Below are 10132 nucleotides of genomic sequence, written 5' to 3'. Positions count from 1 at the left end.
TACATTTCTTACATATTGTTCCTTTAAGTCCCAGTGAGGACATGTATGAAATCATATTTTCAGAAAGTCATATTTTGCTTAGAAACCCCATAACATTTTCCTGAGATGTTGATTTATAACAAAATTATTATGACTTGCAAAATATTCCTTATTCCTTATTTCCTATATTTCCTTAAAAGTGCTCGATTTGAAAAAGATCAATGAGAAGTTGTTGTCCTGGTGAAACTAGTCAAAATGGTATCTCTGAAAAGCTCTGAATGTATTCTTTACAGGACAACCAGATAAAGCTGTGGCATGTGGTCGTGTTAGAGAAATTAAATAATGTCCTCCTCGTACGTGGACAGTGGCATCAGGGGGGTTAAAATGCACATATGTGTAGATCAGGGAAATACAATTTTTCTCCTGGGGTGGGAAACCCGCTAGCAAACTCAATTTTTGGTACCTCGGTATTTATAAAACCCTGCATACGGCCCTGGAGACAAATGATTCGAGTCACTGAATCAAAAACATCACCACTGAACCGACTCTTTAAAGGGTTAACTCGTTGGTCCGCTCACATGACAGGATCACGTGACATTGATCCCGTGACGTCTTGTAGCCATTTGACAGAAAAAGGCAGCAGGTACGTGGTCAAATATATTTCTACTAGAACTATTGCTTATCGGGTTTACAAAAACTGCTAATTGCTGTTGAGAGCCGTGTAGTAACGTATTATTGAACATAGACACAATGCGCTAACGTTACCTTTCCAACTCGCTGTTTTCTTACATTAGCTGTTGTTGTGAGTGGCTCTGTCCATTCAGTAACGTTAACGTTAGTAATTTTGTTTATAAGCGTTAACAAATATGATCACCTTCGGCAAAATTATTTAATCCCATTTAAAATATAAATGAAGTTGTAATTCGCTTCTTTGCCGTTCAACCTTAGCTAGCTGACCCCTACTACGATGCTAAGTCAGCTTTATACTGTGTATAAACAACACAACACCGTCTCTTTTGTGCAGTAACCTGATGTAATCTTTATTTACCATTTTCTCACCGTGTTATCTATGTTTCTAACCTTTTTTTGAGCTGAGCTAGCTGGAATGAGTACAGATGCTGCAATATTTTTTCATGGTGGCCTTGCCAGGGAAAATAGCACATCACGATTTGATATTGTGTTCAGTTTTAAGGTCCTAATATATAAGAACTCAAGATGGATATCCGAGGGGCAGTGGATGCTGCCGTCCCCACCAACATCATCGCAGCCAAGGCCGCTGAGGTCCGAGCAAACAAGGTCAACTGGCAGTCCTACCTCCAGTGAGTATATCTGAATATCACTTCTTCTGTATTTCTCTCCTAGACACTTCATTCTGAAATATGACAGATTTTTTCGACCTCATTGAATGCTGTCACAAGATACTGAGTTTTTGTAAAAGTATTATGGTGCTTAAAATCACTGTTCATTTAAAAAATAAATAATAATAATAATATTGCACTATTTACGATAAATTATTCATTCATGCATTTTTAAATAAAATGAATGTGCCCTCGTAATCTTTAATCAAAATTACTCTCTTCCTTTTGCAATGGCATCTTTTCTCAGATGAAACCTGACAGCAATAATAAACCACAATGATCCAATTAACTGACCCTTCACGAAAAACCTATGTCCGGCAAGCCATGGCTCACTCATGCCACACATAATATTCACACCGTCGAAAGCAGACACTGACAGACAAGACAGAGCAGGCTACTTTTGATATGAAACAACGTCTTAGATTTTAAGTTGTTGTTGTTTTTTTTAAGGAAAAAAAATGTGTATTGTGTGGCGACAGATTGCTTAGTTCAAACAGAATGTGAACTTATCATATTTTCCTTCTAGTTATAACACAAATGCAAATGAACATGAGAAGGAATGTTGTTTTAACCACGGAAAGATATCAACTCGCATCATTTATCATGTACACCAACGTTATTCTACTTACTCTCCTTTCTAATTTGTTTGTTGGACAAAATGGCGATTCAGCATTGTGATTGGTCAGATTACCTGTCAATCAAACTCTTGGCTAAGGGTGAATTCCATATGGATGAAATCAACTTCAACAAAATTTTTGTTTGTTTGAGAATCTGTTTCACTTAAATATAAGTCTAAATAGGGAAGAAAAGACTATCACAACTTACGTTTCATGCCGCCTTTAATTTATTCTAATCTATTAAAATGGGATTTGCATGTTTGATAATTTTTTTTCTTTAGTGTAATACTTTTCTAAAACAGGAACATGGTCTAGATCCTTTAAGGAAACTGTGTCATTGTCTTGTGACAGTTCTAATGGAGGTAGTGCGTGTATGGCTGTCTGTTTCTGACATTGAATGTTTTAAGGTTTGTCGTTTCTCATATGCATAGTTCTTCCTTAATGTTATTTCCCAACTAAGTCAAAGTAGTTTTTTACCCAAGAAGATAAAATTAGTTCACTCTTTTAACCCTGTGTGATATATACTGGTGGTGGTATAGTCAGAGCCTCTCCACTGTTGTAAAAAGCAACGTATTAAAGGGTTAATTCACCCAAAAATGAAAATTATTTCATTAATTACTCACCCTCATGTCGTTGGACACTTGTAACACCTTCGTTCATCTTCAGAACACAAATGAAAATATTTTTGTTGAAAGCTGACGGCTGAGAAAGGCTTCAGAAAGGCCTACATTGGCATTCAGTACATTTCCACTGACCCACTCACAAGACCCATAAAAGGCACTAAAGACTTTGTTACAAAGTCCATCTCACTACAGTGGCTGTACAATAATTTTACAATGCGACGAAAATAGTTATTGTGCGCACAAAAATCTAAATAACGATATAATCCACCAAATTATTGGAATTTGATGAAGGAGTTTCTGTATTCGGACGGTAACTGTTTCTCGTGGGGTCAGAAGGTATTGCCATCATCTAAGTTACAGACCATGGTCAGTTATTTTATTGCCGTCCGTCTCGCCACCCATGTTAAAATCCCCGGCCGAGTTACCTAATGCTTTTGACAAACACCAAGGTCATGTGGTGATGTAATAGCTGTCCGAATCCACATCTCTTGAGTTTTCAAGAATATATCACTTCAAAATTCACTGTTTATAATCATTTTTGACCACTGCAGAGCACCGTACGGTTATTTGGATGCATTTCTAGACTTGTATTTCTTTAAAATGCTGGCAAGTATTTACAAGAGCAATATATTTAATCACCGCTCAAACAAATTAAAATAAAAGCACTTTTGCAAAAATACATTTGGATTGGTCTGTTATTTTATACCAGCATTTATTATAATACCAAGCATATGACATTTTATTTACAGCATATAATCATGTTATGGACCACGTGAGTGGCGCGATCCCGATCACAAAACTCTCCCGTCCACCGTGAATAAATCACAATCCGAATACACGAGTTTTAGGTTTCATTCTATGATTTTATCACTGAGATGGCCTGCACAAGTGCACATTTATGTTGTCGGATTTGTGTGAAACAGGCGAAGGGCGCATAACATGCGTCACGACCAAACGTAAGCGATTGGTTATGGCAGATCCAGAGTGGCTCAGGGCAGATCCAATAGTTTTAAACCTCAACAGAGTTCCCGCTTTCACGGAAATAAACCCTTGTCAATGGAGAGTGGCCAGACACTATGTACAAATGAAATGTACAAGAGTCTGGTAAGACCAGGCTAGACGGTTGCAACAGTTAAATTAAAACTGTAATATTTCACAATATTACTGCTTTACTGTATTTTTGATCAAACAAATGCAGCCTGGCTGAGCATAAAAGACTTCTTTCAAAAATGTTTTTTTTTTAAACAAAATTACTTACCCTATACTTACTTACTTTTTTACCCTTAACACTTGTATTGTATTGTATTTGTTATATATTTGTGTTGTATTATGGTTGTTATTTTATTCTGCCATAAACTAGGCAGAAATGTGAGGACATTCAAAATTCAGTTAGAAGAGACTATTAAAGGAGGTATGAGAGACTGATTAATGAAATGATAAATGAAGTATGTCACAGCGAATTTGCAGCAAAGAAAAGAGCAGGATCTAATCAGAGGAAACTAGTACGGGTGGATTTAATTATTCCAAAAAAAAAAATAGGAAACTAATGTAAACAAAGGAAACAGAAAGGGACAACTCTGAAAAACCAACTATGAGTCCAAAAAGGCAGAGGAGGACAGGAGGGGCTTTGAAGGAGGATGATGATGAGGAACTGGTAAAAGGGAACATCCAGGAGGAGGGATGAGTCAGGCAGGGGGTGCTTCCCAATTCTTATTTGTACATCCTCGTTTTCTTTCCTAGCTTCCTTTCCTCGTACCTTAGCTCCACCCTTTCAGGATGTGAGGAAAGGACGCGAGAATGGAGAAATAAAATCAAGTGAAATGATATCCTCACTCCCTTTAACGTCACTACATAGCGTTATCAATTAATGATGAATCTGCACCGCTGGATTTAGTCGGGATTCTTGAATATGAACTATTTTTAATGTAAGCTTCAACCTGCACAAAATACCACATTTGTCCATATTTTATTTAATATCACCAGTTATTATTAACAACAAATTATTCCCAGTTATTAACAGCTTTTTATTTATTCTATAGTATTAGTTTCTATGTGTTTCTTTCATTTTCTTGTGCTTTAATATCATTTTGCAACTGTCAGTTGTTGTTATTTGACATACATTTGTTTCTTATACATAATAATAATAATGAATAAACTACGTGGCACGATGTGAAGGGGGAGGAGAATTAATGCGTGTGACTTTTAGTCAATAAAACACTTCCGCAAAGGATACACCTGTGTATCCTCGCACAAGACTCCTCAGGAAGCATTCTCACTCCTCGATCCTCGCCTCCTCATATTGCAATTAGATAATTGAGATGTCCTACAAGATGGCTGAGCTCTATTGGTTTCCAGGTCATAGGAAGGAGGGCGGAGGAATAAGGAAACGAGGAGGGATATTAAGAAGCACCCAGGGAGTAGATGAATGGTGCGAAGGGCCAGGGACTAACCCCCAACAGATCTGCTAGGATTCATAGCAGAACTGAAGGAGGAAGGTGCCAGGGTGTAGCCAGGAGCATAGTACCGACCCATGTGGAGCCGAGAAGAAGACAAGTACCCCTTTTCCACCAAGGCAGTGCTTGTGCTAGTTTGGAGTCAGAGCCTAGTTTCAAATCGGTTCTTTGTGTTTCCACACCCAAAGCACCAGCTCCGAGCCAGGAAAAGTGGTTCTTAAGTTGCACAAAAACATTGCTGGGCTAGAAGTAAGAACCGATTACGTCAGGCGCTGGAGGCGGGGGGTCAACAAGATGAACACAAACTTGAGATCCGCCATTTTTTAAATAGAAGCTAACGGAGCTAATAGCTGGTGCTTGTTTGTAATCACCAATTCTACAAATTACTACGAACTGCGTTAATGCGTTAGTAAATACGTTAGTAACGTAACGTTCGCCCTTGTTGATGGAAGGCTTGTTCGAGATGCATCAGCGCTGTGCAGACCAATTGCCGTATGACAACAAGTCCAGCAAAAGCAAATGACTCCTTATGCTTTTGGTTCACTCATGCGTTTTTTTATATCATATGCGGGTCTTTCTACCCAGCGTCGATTCATTAGATAGAACATGCCTGGTGTGTGTTAGACCTGGCTCTGTTGTGGCTCTTAGCATGTGGTAAAGCAAACGGTTCTTAGAAGACTCCTCAGTCGAACCAACTACGAACTGGCACTAGCACTGACTCTGAAATAATACTCGGCTTATTCTGGTGGAAAAGGGGTAAATGTGCCACAATGGACTGGAGGTCTCAGGCAAAACTGCAGGCTTGCGGTTGCGACGTGGAGACGGGGTTCAGCAGACCAGGGTGAAGACAATGATAGAGCCAAAGTGCTAAAGGGACAAGGGGTAGCCTGAGCACCGGAAGTCCATGGCCCAACCAAGGTGATGACTGACCTATGCAGACCTGGAGGAATGAGTGAGCCTGGTGTAGCCTGAGGGATGACAGACCATGGTGGTGCTAAGGGAGTGTAGAAGTGATGGGTCAACAGAACGAAGGTGAAGCTGGAGATCTGAAAGCCCAAGGCATATCCTGTGAGATGGAGCCAGCGAAGGAGGAGGCAGTGGGCTGATGGGAGCCAGCGGAGACAGGGCAGAAGAATTGGATGGCTTAAGGCTACAACATACTCCGCAAGAACAGAGAAAAAAGTTCTCGCTCCCAGGGCTGCCCTGTTTTGGGAGTTCTCGCAGCTTGTTCTCGACACATCGCCTGAGCAGAACTTTTTTCTTGCGGGTGTCCGAGAACTAATGTGTCATTGGTCATACATTTAAAGTGGGCGAGGTTAATGCGGAGAAACTCAGATGAGCGGCACCTGCTTCTCTCGTGAAGTAAAGTATGCACTGGCCAGAACGAACGTTGTTCTTGTTCTGTCCACCTCAAGAAAACGAACAAATTTCCTTGTTCTTGCAGAGTATGTTCCAAGCTATAGGCTGAGGAGGAGGAAGTGGGAGGCTGGGTCGGACCATCAGCGATGAAACAGACTTGTATGCTTTGGGTAGACTACAGGTGCTGGCGATAATAAATAATAATGATGGTGAAGGGGGATCTACACTGAAAGACGCCTAATCCATAAACTCTTTAAACGTCCTTTAAAGACCGTCTTTATACAGGCATGACTTTGTCTGTGGAAAAACAAACAGACTGTTCTCTTGTCATAATGGACAAGATCTGAAAAGTTGTGTGTGTGTTCCTCGAGGCAGCGAACCCCCTGTGAGAGTCAGTTCCAATCTTCTTTCACAGCAAGGTTGCAGCAAAGGAACAGAGCAGGACCTAATGACAGCAGTCATTTTATTAAACAAACTCAAATGATCAAACACTCAAGAGGTTTCAGAATATTTGCACAAATGAACAGAACAACCACTAGATCGGAACAAAGAAATAACTGAAAACAAGCTCTATAAACGTTAACAAAGAGAAAAAAATGAGAAATAGGTAAATCGAAAAACTATACCAACTACTCAAACTAAACTCAAAATCAGACATTACATGACATTGCAATAATCAAAATCTATAGGAAGGCAATAATACAAGTATAATTGTTTGTTTATCTTGCATACAGAGTAAAAGTCCAAAATTACAGTTCATTGGAGAGGTAAATTAGCTGTTAGCTAATTCTGGTGCAGTTACTAATTGTGCACGGTCCCTGTAAAAATAAACAACAAAGTAACGTGAGTGTTATGTATTTATTATATAGTTGCTTTATATAGGTTTGAAGGAACAAGGTAGGGCTCAAAAACGCATTATATAGTTATTGTAGCAATGTATAGGGAATTCTTACAATACTTACAGTATATTGCTTATACTTATATTAGGTCTAATTAGAAGAGTATATTTTTATTTTCTAATAACCAGAAATTATACTGAATAACTGAAATTTTGAATCTCTAATGACACATGTATGTGATCAATGGGACTAGTGACAGTTTTATCAATGAGCCCCTACCCATCTTCTCTCAACAGATGAGAGAAACCATGTGTACTTTTGTGGGCTCTTGAGAATTAATATATAGTTTTAATCTGTCTTTTAAACTGTGGGGAAAAAAGCAAGTGAGAGAAAATATGCAGAATGAATGTGAATAATTAATGCGTTTTGTTAGATTGCCTTTTGTTGAGCTTATCTCCTTTTAGTCATTGGTGAGTTTCATGCTTTTCAGGGGCCAAATGATCTCAGCCGAGGACTGTGAGTTTATTAAGAAGTTTGAGGTTGCCGTGTCTGAAGACAAGCAAGCAATCCTGACAAAAGAAGGACATCAGGTTCATATCACATTCTTCCTGGATTTGTTTTGTAATTCCCACCCTTTTTTGTTTAAAAAGAGGAAATGTGCCACATTAAGTTTGCATAACCAAACCACTGCGCTTTAGATCAACGCTTGTGTTTTTCTTTTTGGTTGTTTTGAGAACACAGACCTTTTATATAAATTTAAGCTTTGTGATAATGACTAGACTGACTCACATCGTCTCACATGTTGTTGTATTTCTTTGCAAATCTATAGATTTAACTATTTCCTTTAACATATTTTATTGTAGTGTGCAAAGACCTTCCTCAACCTTATGGCTCATATATCTAAGGAGCAAACAGTTCAGTACATCCTGACCCTGATTGATGACACGCTGCAGGTAAAAACACACCCTTTCAGAGATGTAAAAAGTCCAAATTTAATGTCTCTTTGCCTATTAGACTTAAAAGCTCTAGAGTGTTCATTTATAACACATAAATTGTCCCTGTATTATCTCAGTAGGTTGTGTTGAAATGAGAAATGTGGACGGTTGCATGAATATTTCTTTGGCATTTGTTTTTTTTTCTCTTTCACAGCCTTGGTCTTGCTTATGTTCAAAAAGAAAAATGTCAGGTCCTCAAGCTGATTTTGAATTATGTCACTGTCAATCCTGCTTTAGTTTAGCTTTTTCTTTCTATATTTTGTCAATATCTGTCAAGTTTGTGCCGATGGCCTTCATAAAACCCACTTTCAGTTGCTTGTATGGAGCCTGCGGTTCTGTGTACTGCAGCGTCTATACTGAGTATTTCTGTATTCATACAATGACTCGTCCTCTCACAACTCATTTAGCCTATGCCTCTCTGATGAGGTCTTCTATTCATATGCAAAGTGGCTATAATTTTAAAACCATGATAAACAGGCTCATCTTTCTATTTAAAATATCAATTCATTTTATAAATGTGTCTCTGGGGAAATGGAAGAAATGAACAGTCTGTTTCACTCTGCATGTGCTGTTTTGTCAAGTGTCTTTTACATGATTTTTCAAGGACATAACTATGCTACCATGTATAGGTCATGCTGTAGTGCCAGTGAAATGGAGGTACGCTCTAGAAAATAATCAGATTACCTAAAATAATTTAATTTAAAAAATATATATTTATATAAAAAAACACAGCTGAGGAAATTCACGGGTGTGTTATCATTAACCTTTTATAATATCCATTTGTGGAATGTGTCTGGGAAATTTTTTCTATAATCACTCACCTTTTCTAATTCATTTATTTTATGTTGCAATAATGGGTCTTTTGCTCTACCGTGCAGGAAAATCATCAGAGAGTGAATATCTTTTTTGACTATGCCAAGAAGACTAAGAATACAGCGTGGTCATATTTCCTTCCAATGCTGAACCGTCAAGATCTATTTACTGTTCACATGGTAAGTTGCTATCAGTTTTATGTATTTACACACACACACACACACACACACACACACACACACACACACACACACACACACACACGTGTGTATGTTCAAATGTTTGAGGTCAGTAATATTTTTCTTGTTTTCTTTTTTCTTGTTGAAAGAAATCAATGGCGCAACCTTTTTTAGTGAAGATGAAGGGCTTTATTACATTTATGGTCAAAAAACAACTGCTATATTCCTTAAGTTTTTTGTCATTACAGTGAAATTAATCTATTATATATGAATTTTATATATGTTTTTTAAGAAGCTCATTTGACCTGCTTTGACCTCATATTTTCTTCTGTAAAAGAAAAGTCATTTCTAATACAAGCACAAAAGCTTACATTTCTCAATTATTTTCAGGAATGTGCAGGTGGTGTTTACTGATGTTTTGAAACTTTCAAGCAAAGTCACCGTGAATATAAACCAATACCACACAATCCATTTCCCTTATAAATAATTACTGAACATAGTTAGCTTTTCCTCCCTTTGCTCTATAATTACTTTGCAGTTACCCAAACAGATCGACAAATAAGGAATCAGTTATTACCCATTTCAGGTGTTGTCCCAGGTCTGCCACAGGGTATTCTGCTTATTATATAATAGCATTGTGTTTTGTACCTAAAAGCAATAATTTACTTGTTTTAAATTCAACAGTAACTCGTACATATATCCAGATGAATGAGCTTATTTTCAGGCCCATTCAATTGAAGCCTTTTGTTTGAGAGCCCATAGGTAGAATGGGGTCCATCAATAATTGATCAAAGAGATTTCCATGCATAGTTTTGAACATTCACTCAAAAGCAAAACTATTTCTCAGGATACTCTCATTTTAAGGATACATACTTCACACGCAGAACAGCATGAAGTCATCACGGTTTAATTACCCT

At 38.0% G+C, this 10132-nt stretch overlaps 1 protein-coding gene across 2 annotated transcripts in view; it reads left to right on the top strand.

The window, feature by feature from the left end:
• The first annotated feature begins 496 nt into the window (after positions 1-496).
• Positions 497-10132, top strand: part of atp6v1h (ATPase H+ transporting V1 subunit H) — a 48808-nt gene continuing 39172 nt past the window's right edge. For both annotated transcript variants that reach the window (XM_067453635.1, XM_067453634.1), the window contains exons 1-5: positions 497-622; positions 1165-1298; positions 7719-7818; positions 8092-8181; positions 9102-9215. In XM_067453635.1, coding sequence (XP_067309736.1) covers positions 1195-1298; positions 7719-7818; positions 8092-8181; positions 9102-9215 — 408 coding nt within the window. In that variant the 5' untranslated portion in view covers positions 497-622; positions 1165-1194. The remainder of the gene's footprint in view (positions 623-1164; positions 1299-7718; positions 7819-8091; positions 8182-9101; positions 9216-10132) is intronic.

This window comes from Pseudorasbora parva, chromosome 9 (genome assembly GCF_024679245.1).
Source record: "Pseudorasbora parva isolate DD20220531a chromosome 9, ASM2467924v1, whole genome shotgun sequence".
In the NCBI taxonomy this organism is placed as follows: Eukaryota; Metazoa; Chordata; class Actinopteri; order Cypriniformes; family Gobionidae; genus Pseudorasbora; species Pseudorasbora parva.
Note: the sequence above shows the minus strand (reverse complement) of the source record. Positions and strands in the feature narration are given on the sequence as shown.